General features: G+C 41.4%; 2 protein-coding genes across 2 annotated transcripts in view; one reads left to right on the forward strand and one right to left on the reverse strand.

The window, feature by feature from the left end:
- The window catches only part of LOC116918957 (peroxisome biogenesis factor 1), an 85,488-nt gene that overhangs the window by 57,184 nt on the left and 10,273 nt on the right, over positions 1-18,031 (reverse strand).
- Positions 11,935-14,489, forward strand: LOC116918963 (transcription factor Sox-1b). Its single transcript, XM_032924784.2, has 3 exons — positions 11,935-12,336; positions 12,502-12,568; positions 12,713-14,489. Exons 1-3 carry the CDS (start codon positions 12,138-12,140, stop codon positions 13,869-13,871), a joined length of 1,425 nt encoding a protein of 474 aa, XP_032780675.2. The 5' UTR covers positions 11,935-12,137; the 3' UTR covers positions 13,872-14,489.

Here is an 18,031-nt window from a genome sequence, read left to right on the forward strand (position 1 = left end):
GGAAAAAAAAAAAACGAAACTATGTTATACGCACGGATACAAGAACTCCCGAAAAACTTGATGGTTTTCGCCAAACTGAAAAGCTTTAAGGTTCTCTCTCTCTGTGAAAAAGTTTGCCTCGATTGTTTGTTTTTTTCTCCTTCGTTTCGAGTTCTTGACGAATCAAAAAAAAAAAAGCGCCTTGGTTCTCTTTATTTCTTCTTCTTCCTACTTTGCATTGGATGAAGGCGTTGGGAACGTTGAAAAATCTACTCTCCTATTTGTTGAATTATTATTATTATTATTTTTTTTACATTTTGAAGTGGCACACGGTTGCCTCTTTTCCACGTCAATCAATAGCGTCATCTTGGGGCGAATAACAACACGCACAGAGGCAGCAAAAAGAAGAAAATTGATACACACGCAAGTGAGAAAAATCGGGCGGATGAATGGGGCAGGCCACACACACAGTGTACAAAGTCCATCCACATTTTCCAGATGAAACGGGAAGATGCCGAGGCTCTGAGGGCACGCGAGCAAAATAACGGCATTCCAGGATATGATTCATCGGGCGTGCTGACCCCACCTGTTAACGACGAGGACTGGAGAAATTCGACAAACATCACGACAAGAAAGAAAAAAAAAAGAGAAAGAAACGCAAAGAAATTAGTTTCGAATTACAAAGATGTTATCGTTGTACACAACACGAATGTAAAACATTTGGATGATGATAAAGACATCGACGAGCATGAGATTGATTGGCTACGCCTGGTCTACTCATTATTTTAAAACATAAAGAAGGGGCCTAAGAAATTCATAATTTTTTTAAAAATCCGGCGGGGTATTGAACGAAAAAATGCCATCAACGACAAAAAGAGAGACCGCAAATTCCCTACCCCCTTTGTTTTAATTGTATGCACCTACCAATCTCATTCTTTGCCTCTCCCCCCAAAGCTGGACATTGTGTATGTACACAACCAAAGGCTTTTATAGAAGCGTCTCAGCGTGAATAGTGGAGGGGGTCTCTCTCTCTCTCTTTTTCAAGGTAGACTGGCCATTATATTTATACAAGTCGTTTATTTTCTACTTTTCTCGCCTATTTGACTCGTGAATTGAGCGAAAGGTCCGGCTGCTGCCTTCGGGAAAGGACCCCAATAAAGAAAAAAAGAAAACGAAAAAGAGAGCGAACCTACAGGCTGCGACAGCCACCACAATTTCTGAAAGGAATTAATGAATCTACTAGCGACCATCACACAGCGTTCACACTGTACGGAGAAGAGAATGGAAAAGAGAATGGAAAAGAATAAAGGCTCAACACAAGCCGTAGTTGTGTATAGAAAAGACAGTCCCCCCCCCTCCCTCCTAAGCAAGCCCCTCGATTTTTTTTTTGTTCTCGCATTGTTGTCCACACCTTCATTGTGTGCGGACAAGGCTGCCCCTCCCAAGAAATGAGAGGGTTCGGTGGTGGTTGAGGATCGAAGAGGAAACGATCCTCTGACGCTTCTCCTCATCGTCAACCAAACTTGTATAGAAAGAGGGGAAAAACGGGGGAAGGGGGGGAAAGCCAACGACACACAGTGGATGAAGGATATTAGACACAGTGGGCCGGTGTTACCACGGTGAGCACACACACTACCACACTTTGCAACTCAGCTTTCCTTAACATATAAATATATCCTTTTCAATCTTTTGTCGAGCAGCCATGGCGGCCTATTGTGTCGATCAGGCCGCATGTGTGCGGCTGCTGTTGCCGTCGTGCGCTCGTCACCGGGCCACCGCTAATTAAGGTAGCTCACGGTGGGTACGTGTGTGTGTGTCCATCATCACACACACACACACACACACACACACCTTTTTATTCTTTTTGATAAAGAGTGAAAGAGAGTATGCGCGACAAAGAGCTGTACACAAAAGAAAAGAAAAAAAAGAGTTTTCCGCTTTTAAAGATCCTGTCTATCGAGTCAATAACTGAACGGGCCGGTCTCGATTTTCTACACCAGCGCCCGCTTGTACTTCCTCACTTTGATCTATTAAAAAATAAGGCGGAGGAGCTGGTGAATAAGGTATACAAGAGGTGATTGCAGTTGCCGTTATATAATTCAACGTGAAAAGGGGGCCACGCGGCAATAAAGGAAAGAAGAAAAAAAAATTAAAATTACAATCGATCAAACAAGTCGTAGTCAAATTGAGTGTCACGATCCGCATCAGCCACACACAAAAAAAAAGTGCGGATCTATTGGTGTGTTCCAAGTTAGTGGGGATGCTATGTAGGTCATTGTCAAAAGACAGACCGGAAATTCAACACGAAACGAGAATTTTGCAAAGCAGGTGCGAAACATCGGTGCCTTAAATAAGTTTAAAGATTATTCTCTTTTTATTTTGGTACATTTTTTTGCAATGTCACTTGAAAAGAATGCAGAGAAAATTCTTACTTCGAGCTCAATAGCATTTAGACTGGAACTGAAAGAAGAAAAAAAACCCCACCCAACAACAACGACAAGAAAAAGAAGGTAGAATCAATTTAAAAGTGCCCCCCCCTCCTGGTGTCCGGAACTTGTTCAAAGATTTTCCAAAATCATCATCGATAAAAGAAGAATTTCCAATCGCTTTGGATTGAATCATTTACGGAGAAATGGGCACCGAAAACAATGGCCGCAAAACAAAAGGTAAAACTAGCACCAAATGCTACTTTTTTTATTTGTTGTTGTTGTTGTTGTTGTACGGTCACAATACGTCAATTGTTTCGCTCCGTTCCAGGTAATGATGATGGGCTTTAAATCTTAGGTCAGCGTAGAACATTAGAAGAAAAATAAAACAAATCCGAGACAGCCTTATACAACAACAACAACAACAACAAAATAATAAAAAAAAAACGTTTCAACAGATTTAAAAAAAAAAACTATCGGAATTGCGTGATCGTTCGGGAAATGACAATAAAATAAATAAAAAAAAAAACAAGTCGGGAACGAATTTCTTTTTGTTGTTGTCGATTTGTACGTTTTGTTGTTGAGGGGGGATGAGGTCCGTTTGTTAGGCTACCATGGGCGTCGACCGAACAGGACATACAAGCGGGAACGGAACAATGTTTCGATAGAAAAGGTATGTTTATCAGGAAAAAAGGGGATGACTGTTTGTGTTGCACGGTAGCCCCTCTACGCTATGTCTGCTATTCAAAAGCGATCCAATAAATATGTCCGTACAGTACACCGGGACAGCACAAGAAGAAGATGAAATAAACAAAATGTTTCGCTGCGAGTCACGAGCCAAAAGGGAAACGGCCGACTGGAATTTCCCCCTTTTGTATTTCCATATTATTATCATTATTTTAGCTACTTTTCTTTTTTTTTTTTCTTTTTCTTTTACAAAAAACCCTCATTCTTTTCATTCTACTCTTCTTTTCTTTTTTTTCTTTTTTTTTGTTCAGTCTAAAAAAAAAAATAAAAATAAAAAATGAACCAGCAGCTGATTGAATGAATAGTCAATCCGCTCTTTCGGCTGCTTGTACATTACAAGCTATATAGCGTTTTGTACAAAAGGTTAAATGTCTTTTCCCGATATCAAAAGGCCTTTGCTAAAGGCTACTGTTGTATAGCCTACATAATATACATAGAAATGGGAGCTGAGTTGACGACAACATGAATAAACAAGAGCGCACGACAGCGACGTATAGACACAGGGCATTGAAACTGAATGGGATGAGCATGAAAAAAAAAAAAAGGCCTAATAAAAATACAAAAAAAAGAAAGAAAGAAAGGGCATGATTTTCATATCGTTTCAAAGCAGTTTAGAATCGAAAACAGATTTTTATGGAGATGGGCGACGAAGGGGACAAGACAGCAGCGCACACGGCCCAAGAGAGAACGCAATCGGGCGTTGCTAATATGTTGAAAAGTGGCAACCAAGTAACAACAAAAGGCCAGAGCTCAGCGACCCATAAAGGCAAGAGAGGACAGAGAAAAACGAACGGCAACAACCGAAGCCGAAAACAGATCCGGTCATGACTTTTGCAACTGAGAATATCAAGCAAACGGAAGTGTAGCGGGTCACTTGGGTCTTTCACGACATTCATTTAGAAGAATAAATGATGTGCATTCGTTGAACACAACAGGGGAAGGCAAAAAAAAAATCGAATTCAAAGTGGCAAGGGGGGAAAGAATTCAAATGATTGCAAACACTTGCTCGAATAATGTGAATTCAATCATCATCAAGGGAAGAGTGATGGAATCCACAGTCGAAATAAGAAAAAAAGAAAAAAATGATGACCAGAAAAAAATTCCTGTAAAAATGGAATAGCCTAGATGCCATCGATGGCGAGAGGGGCGGCAATCGCTTCTCTCCGGTTCCCGCCACGTCTGCGTGTCTGGCGGATGAATACACGGCCGGGACGTAATCCGTCCTTTATCAAAGCATGATGGAAAACCAGTCAATGATCCAGACGGCTGTCACACCCCACACATAAAAAAAAAAGAAATTGAATAAAAGAAGAAGAAAAAGAAGTGAATAGACCAGACGTGCATTCATCATAACGCCATCAAATCCTGATCAATGATTGACTTATTCTCCGCATAGCCTGTCCTTTGAGAGTCTCGCATCTCACTCCGAGAACAAAAAATCTAAGATCGGAAGTTATTTTTTTTTTAGCGGAACGTACGTGTGAATCGGTTCAACATGACGCGGCATAGAATAAAGAGATGCCACATACACATTGAAGGCGTTTTTGTTTAATATACACACGTTAAGTAGACGACTACGGATCATAATAGGTTCCATTAGCCGCTGGATTCAAACAACTGGAAGCAAGTCGGGAACGCTGCGTGACACGATTTTCCCTTGCAGCCAACAGCCAACGAAATTTCCGGCTCTGTGTCTTCTGTCTGCAGCAGCAGCAGCAAAAGCTTTTTGAATGCGCGTACGGTGGGGAACAATAAGGTTCTCTCTCGTGTCATATCTCCTAGCGCACAGACACACAGAGCTCCCCCCCCCCTCCAACTCCCATCGACACACACACACAGACAGACACAGACGGAGAGTAAGAGAGATGCAATGACACGCCAGTCGGCTTTTCATTGGGCTCTAATCGGCTTACATTTCAATAAAGTTCCATACTGCTGGCGTTCGCTCTTCGTTATATTCACGGGCGCATTCAAAAAAAGAACCAAAAGCTCAGACGACAAGGACAGATAGACAGACAGAACGGCGACAGAATGGAGTGAGCGCATATAGATGCAGACTATATTATTCAGGTGCACATGACAACTTGAGTTGCATTTAGCTCGCGCGAAACATATTCAAACGCGAATAAAGTCTTGGTTTCTCTTACAATTAGTACTTTCCAATGGCGAGAGAACTTTAAGGTTAGGGACCTATCGAAATCAGTCGGTCAAATGAATTGTCGTCTAGAAAAAGCGGCTGAGCAAGACAATCAACTCGAATGACCTTTGTGAATAAAAAACAAATTGTTTGATGTTCAAGAATTGGGCACTTTTTTGTGTCAACTCAGCAAGTGGCTGGAGCCTTTTACGGAGACGCGGGGGTGTTTTTAATTCTCTTCATTTTCACGATTTCTCTTTGTCCTTTTCAAATTTAAATTAAATGAAAAAAAAAAAACCCAAAAAAACATCAATAGCCTTTAGAATCAAATGGAAAAAACCCTGAAAAGAATGAAGAAAAAAGGATTTTTTTTTTTTTTTTTTCAAAGAAAGATCGTAGAAGAAGAAGAAGAAAAAAAAAGGAAACCTGCTGTTTCTTAGTTGACTGCTTTCTGTCTCGAATGAGATTGTTTCAAAACGTTTCCAACTGCCGGCACAGTTGGGGGGGTTTACGATCAACGAAACTTTTCGATTCTCTTCTCGTTTCGTCAACGACAAAGAGGCGAAAACAACAAGCAGAAAATAACCTTTTGATTCGATTTGAAAAGAGCGGGCTCCCTTTTTCTTCTTGGCCAGTAGACAGGGCGAATGAAAAAGACGAAAGACGGGACAGTGTCTAGAACAACAACAACAACAACGATACAACTAGCGAAACAATCGAGCGCAGCAACCGATTCAAAAATAGAAAAACGCCTCTAAACATTATGGAATTGAAAGATTAAAGGTACGTTTGTCCTTATTTACTTCTCCTGCGCTGCCATTTCCCATTTGATCGTTTGTTTCTCGAATTTGAACGAGCAGATCAAACTGCAAAAACAAAGTTGTTGGTACTACCTCTGGACAAACCTGCACCCACTAGAATCGTCCAAGAACCACGTAAGCAATAAGAAGAAGACGAGTATTTGTCATCGCTTGAATAGTCGCTCAAAGTTATCGTTAAAAAAAGAAATAGAAAAAAAAAAGAGGTAGAACAACAACAAGTTTGGAACTTTGATGCGATGGACCCATAGCCCCTTATTGCTGTGTTCACGTTCCATCGAGTGTTTTTACGTAGTTGCATTTTCACGCACACGCGGTCAGTTACTTCACATCCCCCTCTTTTATTTATTTTTGTTTTTTTTTATTGTTGAATAAAAAAAAAATGGAAAATTTTCACGACTGGTCCGGCCGTCCACGGTCTTCACTCTTTTGACGAAGACAAGTAGCTTTTATTTCTCTCTTTTTTGTGTGTGTGTGTGTGTGTCTTTTCGACTCGATGAGGAGGAAAGAAAACGCTGTCACGGCTGGCGTAGTTTTTTTCTTCTTCTTTCCTATCCCATCGAAAAAAAAAGCCGGGCCAAAAGGTAAAAAAGAAAAGAAAAGAAAAGAAGAAGGAGCAAGAGAGCTTTTCCTAGACACCTGATGGGCCTCGACATCCCATCGAAAAAGATCCAACATGAAGCAAAAGAGCTTCGAGCGTGACAATCTCTTTTGCAAACGAAACGCCCTCTTTTGTGTCACTCGCTGGCGCGAAAGAATCTCTCCTCTCCTTCCAATAAACAAAACAAAACGGGGGGGTGTTTGAATGTATAGGCATATAGTGTAGTGCACAGTGGAAGCCAACGTTTCTTTTTATGACTCTTGCAAAGCTCCCCCCCCCCAAAAAAAATCAAATGTTTTTTTTGGTTTTTTTCCTCTACTGTCACTGCCTTCTTTCACAGCAGGAGTCGCTGAACGGGACAGAATGGGGACCCGCTTACCACCTCAAACACACACAAAAAAAGAAAAAGAAAACTGGCTTCCATTTTTTCGTGTCGACCTTTTCTTCAGTTCGTAGCGAATTACCAGCGCAATGTCTGCCTCCTTTATTCCCATCACGGAGCCTGTTTCCTTTTAGTGACTACTCCAAAACAACTAATTAGATTCGCTTCCTGAAAAGAGACACTGAGGGCTAGTCGAGCAATACGTCAAACACGGCAATGACGAAGAGATTCCCATTGCAAAATACGCGCACAAAACAACAACAACAACAACAACAAAATAAAAGTTCAAATGCGAAACGAATTGCTCAACAAAAGAACAATGTTTTCATTTCGCTTTTTTCATTGAATTAGCCAAATGCGTAGCAAATATGCCACTTCATTGAAGTTGACCCCATACGTGAAACGAGTCTACAATAGGAAAAAAAAAAAAACTAAATATTAGGGCGTAACCGAAAAGGAGGGGGCAAAAAAACAAGACTATCGTTCGCAAACGGCCAAAGGGGGGGGACACAGCTGAAAAAACAAAACAATCCATTTGTTGTAGTACACAGCTACCACTACCAGCCGTAACGGTAGGAAAGAACAATATGCGCCGAAGACACAATAAAGCCTAACGAGTGTGGAAGACTCGCATAGATTTCGGTAGTAAGCCACAAACACACACACACACACAAAAATCTGCTTCTAATTTTTTTTTTTTCGATATTTTTGAAAGTTGAATTCACGTTTTGCTACCAGGAGAAAAAACAAACAAACAAAACAGTTGTGGTGTCTGAGTTGTTATCACGCGCGTGAACTGACCGCGACCCGACATTTAGGTTTGCTTCACGGAGGATACAGAACCAAGATGAATAATGCAACAAATGCATCTATCATAACAAACGTGTTAAAGCAAAAAAAAAAGAAAAAAAAAAACACCTTGTTATCCGGGAGCTAAAAAATAAACGACAAGAGAGAAAAGGTTGAACGAGCGACATGACTTGCCGAATAAAGAAAAGAAAAAAAAAAAAAAGGATGACAACTTGTTACAACAACAAAAGGCAGTTTTGGAACTAAGTATGAAAAGGCGAGAATGAGAGGATGTCATTGCAAAAAAAAAAAAAAAGAAAACAAAAATTTTTATGACGCCCAATTTCTTCTTTTCCTTCTGTGAAAGTAGCAACAGAAAAAGCACAACATATCGAAAATCCTTTTCAACAGCCTTTTTATGCAATCATACAATACTTCATTAAGTTGATCGCGACGACGACGTCAATGAAAAATGAAAAAGAACCTTCTGTTTGGTGCACAATAAGGTAAAACACATTTCACCTACACCCCGCCAACATCTTTGTTGAGCTTATCAACTCGACAGAAGAATGACTGAAACAAGAGAAAAAAAAAATTAAAACTCTTGTTGAACTGTTTATGTTTATGCGCGCCAATGGAGCTCTTTCCAACCAGAAAGTTTAAAAAGAAAAAAGCCAGAACCTCAAATACGAGATGGAAAAAAATGAAATAAATAAATAAAAGGCAATGTCGTTGCAATAATTCAAATTCAGGCCGATAACGACTGAATTGATAAGAGCCCCCGTGATTTGGCAGCAGGGATGATTGTAATGAAATTGGTTGTTACAGAAAAGCTCATTATTCCTTTTTTTTTTTTTCATCGCCAAAGTTCAACGGGAACACAACCAAATGAAAAGACGAGATAAAAACAAAGCTAGAAATGCTCGGGAATTTCCAAATTAAAGGGAAAACGTTCAAAGAATAGAATTCTAAGAAATATTTCGCACCAGAGCTGATTGAAAACCCCACCCCCTCCCCAAACCAAAAATTCTTTTTTTTTTTTTTTTTTTTTGCGTCACCTTGTTTTCTCTTGACGCTTACGAAATAAAGATGAAAAAAAAATAAAATAAAATAAAAAAGAGGGGGGGGGGATGTCAGTGCGTCGTTATAGATTGGGTGACGCTGCTGCTTTTTTCTTCCTCTTGTGCCTCCCCAAATGAGACAAGAGAGTTTCCAGGATGGACATCGTCCAGAAAGAAAAGAGGTACGTCTCGGCAATGCTTATTTTTGTTCGCTGTTCCGAAAACTATTGTCATAAAATAAAACCTCTTTTTTTTTCTTCTTCTTTTTTCTTTTTCTATTTCATGAAAACCTTAAGTGTGCCTTGCTGCTGTTAAAGACACTTGATTTCTACGAAAAGCGAAACAACAGCCATCACTTCCATGCGACTCCCTTAAACACAAATAAAAAAAAATTTGAAAATGAAAAGGGAAAATAAAAAGCAAACAATAAAATAATGAGGGAGACAAAGGAAGAAAACGGAGACTACATCAACGACCAGGGAGCAAAGGTAAAAGAAAAAATATATAAAAAGAGAAAAAACAAAAATTTGGGAGGAGAAACACAAGATAAAGAGAAGATGTGTCCGGGAAAAAGTGACAACTTCTTCCACACTTCCTCTACTTCAAAAGCAGCTCTATACAGTGGCAGAGCTTTGACGACAACAAAACATGACAGCGAGACAGAGAGAAAACGACAGGAAGAGACTTCAACATTTTTTTTTTTTTCTTTCTGCGCTCAAAACTTTCTTTTCATGTAGGATTTTAAAGAAAAAGAAAAACGAAAGACTGTAACTAATGGCACATTCAAAAGCCCCCCACACTTTTTGAAAGGCGTACGGAAAAACGAGAAGGGGCGGGAAAATGATCTCAATTAAAAGTCAACAGCCTATTAAAGAAAAACGTGGGAGGGGTGAATGCAGTAGCAGCAAAGCTGTTATTTTTCTCTATGAAATGTGAATGCAGAGCAGAATAGCAAGTCGACTGGAATGTGCCCAACATCCAGACGTAATTAAAAAACACAACTCAGGGAATATCTTTTTTTTTCTTTAAATTTCTTTACAATCACTTGTATACCCTCTCTCTCTTTCTCTCTGTCCCTACGCGTCGTCATCGTGTTTTTTTTGTATGTATATATGGTACGTATATACAGCCGTGACATTGCGGGTTCTCTTCAATGTTTCGTTCTCCTCACCTTTTGTGTACAAACGAGAACCAGAAGGAATGCACACATTCTTTCGTTCTGATTATGCCACTCTATTTGGGAAAAAGACTTTGTTTAGCTGCTGTTTTGATGTCACAGCAAAAAAAAAAACCGCAACAAAAGGTTCGAATTCTTTCAAGTACGCTTCCGTTCGATTCATTAGGTTGCACGACCCAGAAGAGCTCGGAGAAAACCGGAAAACAAAACACAAAATTTGCAAAGACGCGAAGAGCTTCGATATTTTGTGGATGTCCGACCGAACGAATGAAGTGCAACCAAACTATTAGAAACGTCGCTGATCTACTAAAACGGCACGCTTTCTTGACTACGATTTTAACCATTAACCCTTCCAACTTTTCCAATTTCTTTTCGTCTACAACGTCCAGCGTTGAATGACAACTTTCATCGTTCAAACCTGTTCACAACTTGAGCTCCTTTTCAGCAAAATATTCAGAGCTTGGGCTGATCAAATGGCAATTCAAAAGCATCCCTTTTCGAACAAAGCAACCACCAAACAGAGGCCGCTTTTTCGATCTTCCTGTTTGCTTTCGGACACTGCAACACGACGACGGAAAAAACTGATTGAACACGTGCATGAAAAAAGAAAAAGAAGTGAAAGAAAACAAAAAATGCGACGATAAAAGCCGGTTTGGGTCGAATCTTTAAAGACATTGCAAGGCGAAATGCCGTGCAAAATTCGTGATTCCAAAGAATCCTTCTACTGGCTGGTAACGCCACCTAGCGTGAAATCGATCAAGTCGATAGCGAACACAGCAAACATCATTTGTGGACATTCAAGCAGCGGGTCAAGTTCGAAGTTCGAAACGGCTAGAACTAGATTTTACACACACATAAAAAGAAAAACAACAAACAAACTCAACAAAAAAAAAAAAAAAACCAACAAAAATTCATGGAATTCATGTTTTGTCTAACTAAACTGAATGGACTAGTTCTAAAAGTAGAACCTCCTATTCACATTGTCAACAAGAACATCCCAGCTATCAAACACGTTTGCTCACTGCTATTAACTGGTGGGCCTAGTAGCTTTGCGTCGCTGGCTAACGCACCTGGACAATCAAGTTAATTCATCGCTGGCTGGACGGATGAAAAACAACAACAATTGGATAGCATGTGAAACGACAACATCAACATATGGATCAAGGCGACAACCTGAGCCGAGAACACGCGGAAGGCGCACGTTTTCACTATTCGATATGTTCAACGTGCCCTAATAAATTAACCATGCGGAATTCCCGTTCAAACAAAATATATAAAAAAATCTTATAGAAAGGGGGCACAAGAAATACGGTGTGTCATACGAGCGTGTATCATATAGTGATAGGGGAAAGGGTGATGCGGGTTAAAGGCAGAATGCCAAGTACCTCCGGTGTAGGAGGAGCTTGTAACCTCAGGGTAGAAAGAGGAGGGCATTGTTTTCTTTGCCAATGGGAACAAAAGACGCGTCACGTGAGCATACACGCATGTAGGAAGAGATCGCCAATCTTGAGCTGGCTCTACATAAACGTCACCACCCCTTCTTTTCTTCCATTTTTCTCCCCTCTCTTTCTTCTGTCTACCGTCTTCCCAAACGAACAGACAAGACTAAACAAAAAGGAAAAGACACACACACACACACACAAAAGAGAAAGAAGGCAACTGTATAGTAGGGAAAAAGAGATTGCCGCATTGGATCTCTGCGTCGGCGCGGGACTGGCACACACTCCACCCCCACCCTTCCATACGTATCTCCTAACTAATACCCCACCTCCCCCTACCGACCAGCCCTCGACTGCAGGCTACAGCGCGCTCGTATACTTCCTATAAGGTCTCGTGTTCGGTCGGGTCTCGGTCGTACATCACATTCAACTGCAACGGAGGCAGCAATTCAGTCCGTGACTGAATTTCGGCTGTTGCCCTTTGCGTGTTTTCCCGCGCGACACGTGTGCATCTGGACTGTGTTTCTTTTTTTTAATTTTCATAACGGCCGCCTACAACAGCCAGTGTTTACTGCCGCAAAATGGCTGCAATGTGTGTGGAATCGTCATCGTCGACTTCGTCATCGCCCGTGGACGGACACGTGAGGGACGCCAACAACATCAACAACGATCACATCAAAAGGCCTATGAACGCATTCATGGTCTGGTCGAGAGGACAACGACGTAAAATGGCCCAAGACAATCCGAAAATGCACAATTCAGAGATATCCAAACGGCTGGGTAAGTCCCGGTTGTACCGGTTTCCCTCTTGTGCTACTCGTGTCTTTAAAAAAATTAAATTAGAAAAATGGTCAGCAACTTGAAAAGAAAATCAGACCATCAAGATCGTAGTCACCCCGTCAACGATTTTTTTTTTTTTCTTCTTCAACTCTTTCATTACAATAGGTGCCGAGTGGAAAATGTTGACGGAAATCGAGAAAAGACCCTTCATCGACGAAGCCAAAAGACTCAGGTAGGAAAAAAAAAGAAAAAGAAACAAAAAAAGGGCGGATCGGAAAAATGGTTTTCAAAATGATTTGACGATGACAGCCAGTACAGGAAAAAAAAAAAAAAAAGAAATCAAATAAATAAAATAAAATTTCGATGGATTATGTAGAGCGTTGCACATGAAGGAGCATCCGGACTACAAGTACCGGCCGCGTCGCAAACCCAAAAGCGGAATGTCAAGTGGCAGCAAGACCAAAGAATCGAGCCGTTATCCGTACTCGGTAGACACGGCATCGCACCGTCATCACCAAATGTCGCACCATCTGCCAACGCATTCTCACCACCACATTCAACCAAACAATTCGACAATGTTGCCCAGTTTTAACCGTAACCTTTTCTCGCCACCTGACCCGGTCGGTGGAACGATTCCAGCAGCGCACCCGAGTGCTTCGTCGTCGTCAGCTTCATCGTCGGGCTCGACATCAGCAGTCGCAAACGACCGAACAGCCAATGAAAGGGCCGAATTCAACTACTCTCGAATGCTGTTCGCTTCGCAGTTGCCCGGTCTTCATTTGGGTTTCGCCACCCTGGGTCATCCGGCACTTCACGCTGCTACCACCGTCCAGATACCGTGGTACCACTACAGCATGGATTCCAATGTGTTTAACCCGCTGACCCATCCAGCTTCGGCCGGCCTTCAACACCATTCAGTCAACCATCACCAGCAACAACAATATCTGGCCAATTTCGATTCGCAGTTGGTCGCCCACCACAAAATGATGCGCTCCATTCACGAATCCGTTTCATCCAAGAAATCTCCAGTGCCAGACGACAGGGTATCGCCAGTGTCCAACAACAACAGCAGTCGACCCATATCGGCCGCTTCCAGTTACGATTCGGAATGCCCCATCGTAACGGCCCGTAGCGGCACGCAAGGAGTGTCCTCCACACCGATCAGTCTATCTAACGCTCCATCATCGACAGGAGGTATGCAACTCCTGCCACCACCTCCTCCTCCACCATCCATGGCTGCCACGATGGCAGCGGCAGCCGCGGCCGGTCTTTTTCCTTTTCATTACGGAGCGGCTGCGGCAGCCGCTGCAGCCGCCGCCGCCGCGTCTTATCCTCACCATCCGACCAACAACAGCCCAAGTGGCGGTAGCAGCACATCGGCTCATTTGGGCTGCAGTTGTAGCCCACTGTGTGTTAGCATGAATCACCATCATCATCAACAGATGCACGCCGAACAACGAGGCGCAATGATCAACGCAAATTCGCCCATACCAACATCTCGCCAACATCGGTGTTCTTTATCCAGCATCTTGTAAAACCCGAATCACAACATTATTAGTTTCGATGTTGTAGCCCCCGTGTTCGTAGCCAGCGTAAAGATAAATCGTGGATTCTCTTTGGATCCTTTAAATCCCCCAAATTTTCAATTGAAAAACAAAAATAAATAAATCAGGATAACAATAAAAATAAAAACAACAAAAAAACGAAAGGAAACAAAAGTATCGGAATAGATAACCGGATCCCAAAAGTTGTGTTTAAGTGATCCGTCCCTGACTAGTTTTGAGCTTTGCGTATTCGGTTTGCTTCTCTTTGTCATAGGCCATTTCATGTTTATGCTGTTTTAAACTCTCTTTAAATTTTAAGCCTGTCTGTAAAAATGGAAAAAAAAAAAAAGAAATTCTCACAGAATTTCAGTAAAAAGCAAAAAAAAAAAGAAGGGCAAACAAGAAAGAGAAGACGATAAATAAGAAAATAATAAAAAAAAAAAAGAAAATCAGAGAGACGGTTGTGTTCTTGTGTGACTGTTTAAATGTGTGCATTCCTATGCTGTTGGTGCCCATTGTGTCTGTTGCGGGGCAATTGGTGATTTGGTTTGTTAAGTGTTTGAGGGACGAAAAGAGAGAATAAAGAATAACACAACAACACCAACAAAACAACGATAACAGGTGTAGTCAAGTCAATACCAAATTCAGAGAATCCTGTTGTGTTTTAAACGTTGTAAAATATCCATAATTTAAAAAAAGGCAAAAAAGAAAAAAAGGAAAGAGAATGGGCCCGTGGCCTGTTGGCTCGTGCGCATGTCCAGCTTGGCATCAAATGTCACTACGTACGGGAATATAGGCGGATAAAATAAGAGGAACGACGACGAAAAAAAAAAATACGAGTTAGAATGGTGAAGAAAAAATGGTAAAGGACAACCTGCACAGTTGGAGCGAACCAAAAAGACGACGACGAAGCAAGAAAAAGAGAGAGAGAGAGAGCAGATTCCCGTCAAAATGCTAACCCAAGAGTTCCGGGCTTCAGATTGTCTGCTGGTTGAACACAGCAGGTGATGTGACAAGACCGCAGCAGGGCCACTAGTCGTAATGATAGACAAGTGAACTGACAGCCCTCTCTCGATGGTCTACTAACAACAGGGGAAAAAAATGGAATACAACAAAAAAATTCCATAAGAATGGAACACAAAACCCCCCCCCCCATCTATTCCTTTTCTTATTTTTTTGTGGTCTATTTTTCACTGAATAGAATCATGAATAGTGTAATCCACACAACAACAACAAAAAAAAAAAGGAAAGAAAAAATTATAATTGACTCTACTATGCATCATAGCATTCCATATGCGTCTGCCCTCTCTCTTTCTCTTCTTACTGTCTCTCTCTCTTCTCCTTTTCTCGGTTTTATTTCCAATTTTGTTTGGCGTTTCAGTTTTGGAATTTCCCAATCTTTCTGACCTTCTACTAACGATTGAAACGTCCAAATCGTCGTAAAAATCAAACAAACAACAAAAACCACATTCAACCAAAAAGGCCTTTTCTCTTTCTGTCTCTTTTCCATATCGTTTCCCTCATTCGCAACCGCAGCGGGGGGGTTTAAACCCACAAAAAAAAAAGGCAAACAAGCGCACACAAAAGACAGTGTCGTCACATTCATCCCTGTTTTTGGCAGTGCAACTTCAAAAACGAGAAACGGTCCTGTCGCTGTGCTTTCGAGTGCTAAACACAAGGCGGTCATTTCAATTACGACTACAATTACAAAATTGAACATCGTAAACCAATAAATGAATAAATGGCGAAACTTAATGAGACTTTGTGGCTTAATTGCCCTCATTTTTTTCTTAAGTTTTGTTCCCCGTCACCGCTTCATTTTTTTTTTGTTTTACAAAGTTTAAAACACAATGAACTGCAACCCGTATTCCGACATACAACGCGAAATAATAATAATAATAGCAATAATAATAAAGAAAGACAAGAGAACGTCAGACCGATGGGGTGATTCTTTATCTACCGTTTTGTCGTTGTCCATTGTCAACGCGGGCCGAAAGACTTTGCATTTTTTATCGGAGTCCTGAAAAAAAAGGCTGAGTCGAGACTAAAGAGAAAATGAAACGAAAACGAGAGTAGTTGGAGCGGCGCTTTTGCGTCATCAAAAGGACACCGCCAAACCCACACCGCACACAACTGCCGCGCTCCCGTCCCCCATCTTCCACCCCACAAACCCCCCACCCCACCCGATATCGTTTCGCTTTCCATTTTTTTTTTTTTAAGTACAATACTGTGTCCTACACACACACACACACAGACCTGCCACCACACTTGCATAGACAAAAAAGGAAAAAAAAAAACAAAATAGGAGTAAAAAGTAACTAATCAGATGGGAGAAAAAAAAATATGGGCGGTTTCGTTTCATCTGCCGGCTATTCTCTTTAATAGTTTTGTCCCTTTTTTTTATTATTATTTGTCTTTGCGTTCTTTTCTTCGTTCCGGCACTTTGGGCAAATAGAGACGGGCGTTCTATTATCGTCACATCATCACAGACCTGATTGTTGTGCATCGCACAACTAGAAACAAAAGCCCCCCCCCACCCTCAACGATATTATTATGACATCAGGTAGAAAAGAAGACAAAGATTGCGCCACCATCGCTTTTAAGTGTTTTAAATGGATTCCGATAGTTAGAAAATGGAAAAAAAACAAAAAAATACGGACAATAAGGACGCATTAAGCAGTGTTGATGTCGCAACACGGCTGCCTTTTCTTTTTTCCTAAACAATTTTTAATTTTTTTTTAAACCAGAAGTTTGAGCAAATGTGTTCGAGTTATATAAGGCACGTGTCGGGACATTGACAGGTGTGCCAGTGGGGCGACATACTTATTCCAATTCGTAATTTCGTTTGAATGTACATTCCTACGCACGGGCTTAAACACATGCCCTAGCAAATCGACGCCACAAATACACACTCGAGTTGTTGACTCAGCTATGCTGATTCAACAAAAATTTTGGTTATGCACCACTATGGCGATTCGATGAGAGAAACGAAGCAAAGAAAAAGGAAAATTCATTCACGCTCATCGTGAACGAATCGCATGGCCAGAACTTGAATGCAAACGCGGAACAGATGTCACTCTGCCTCATCCATTCGTTAATGGTATGAACAGGTGATTCTGTAAACTGAGAAACGAGTGTGATGCGGTAGGTTTGCAAAGTTGTACAAGGTCTAGTAGCATCTACAACAGCTGTTCAATAAGAATCGCAGCTACCGACGGGGTACAACCTGAATGATGGAAATGGTCGGGTCCGGCCAGCGATTTCAATGACTTGCGAATCTTATTTTCAAGTGAAACGAGAATCAAGTCACGAGAGGCCAAAGATGAAAGATCAATATTGACCAAAGACCAGAATCCTTGGAGGGATGCATAAACAGAAACAGTTCCTCAAAAGCTCGGGATGGCACAACCCCATTCAAAGATCGGTGCATGCACATCGCATTCGACCATTTTATACACAAATCAAAACGGATGTGTCTCCGTCGTCCGCTTATTTTTTTCTTCACTTCAACAGAAATTGACACAAAAGATTCTGGAGCTCTAAACACAAAACGCTTTCAACGAAAAGAAAAAGAAAAAAAAAAAGTTAAAATTTGCTGACTTTAAGAGTTTCGACCATTTCCCTCATCTTTTACATACCTCCCCCTCTCTCTACGGGCCGGCCCCCAAACGTTAAAGTTTGAACGATTTGGACACACAATCGCGGTAAGCCAACACGGCCCCTGGACGCTGAACAATCCCGACTCCAGAGTTGTCTATCTATTGTGTTTTTTTCTTTTCTTTTTCTTCTCTGTTTGTGTACGTAGAGTATACATATGTATGGACGCACAATGACCAAGAAGAGAGACGGTCGCTTTTGTATTGTTATTGGGGGGAAAAGAAAAAAAAACGGACAGCGCAATGCGCGAGAAGGTTTCGATGCTGATCCCAGCACCATGGCACCACGGTCGCATAACCAAAGATAGCAAAGAAAATCCTGTCCCTCTTCTTCGTCTAAAAAAAAAAAAAAAGGGAGAATAAGAGGAAGGACAAGAGTCGAGGACACGAAGCTGCAATCAGATCAGCAATTTGTCGCTGTTGGCTTCGCCTGAATGCCGCCTTTATTGCACCTATTGTGAGTCGGTTGCGGAGCGGACGGTGGGAGGCGAAGGA

This window comes from Daphnia magna, linkage group LG3, assembly GCF_020631705.1.
Source record: "Daphnia magna isolate NIES linkage group LG3, ASM2063170v1.1, whole genome shotgun sequence".
In the NCBI taxonomy this organism is placed as follows: domain Eukaryota; kingdom Metazoa; phylum Arthropoda; class Branchiopoda; order Diplostraca; family Daphniidae; genus Daphnia; species Daphnia magna.

What these genes read in the sequence shown, in the direction of transcription:
- LOC116918963 (XM_032924784.2), top strand. Translation starts at nt 12,138, where the DNA reads ATGGCTGCAATGTGTGTGGAATCGTCATCGTCGACTTCGTCATCGCCC. An exon ending in AGAGATATCCAAACGGCTGG is followed by an intron (nt 12,337 to 12,501) that starts GTAAGTCCCGGT and finishes TCATTACAATAG; the next exon opens with GTGCCGAGTGGAAAATGTTG. An exon ending in GACGAAGCCAAAAGACTCAG is followed by an intron (nt 12,569 to 12,712) that starts GTAGGAAAAAAA and finishes TGGATTATGTAG; the next exon opens with AGCGTTGCACATGAAGGAGC.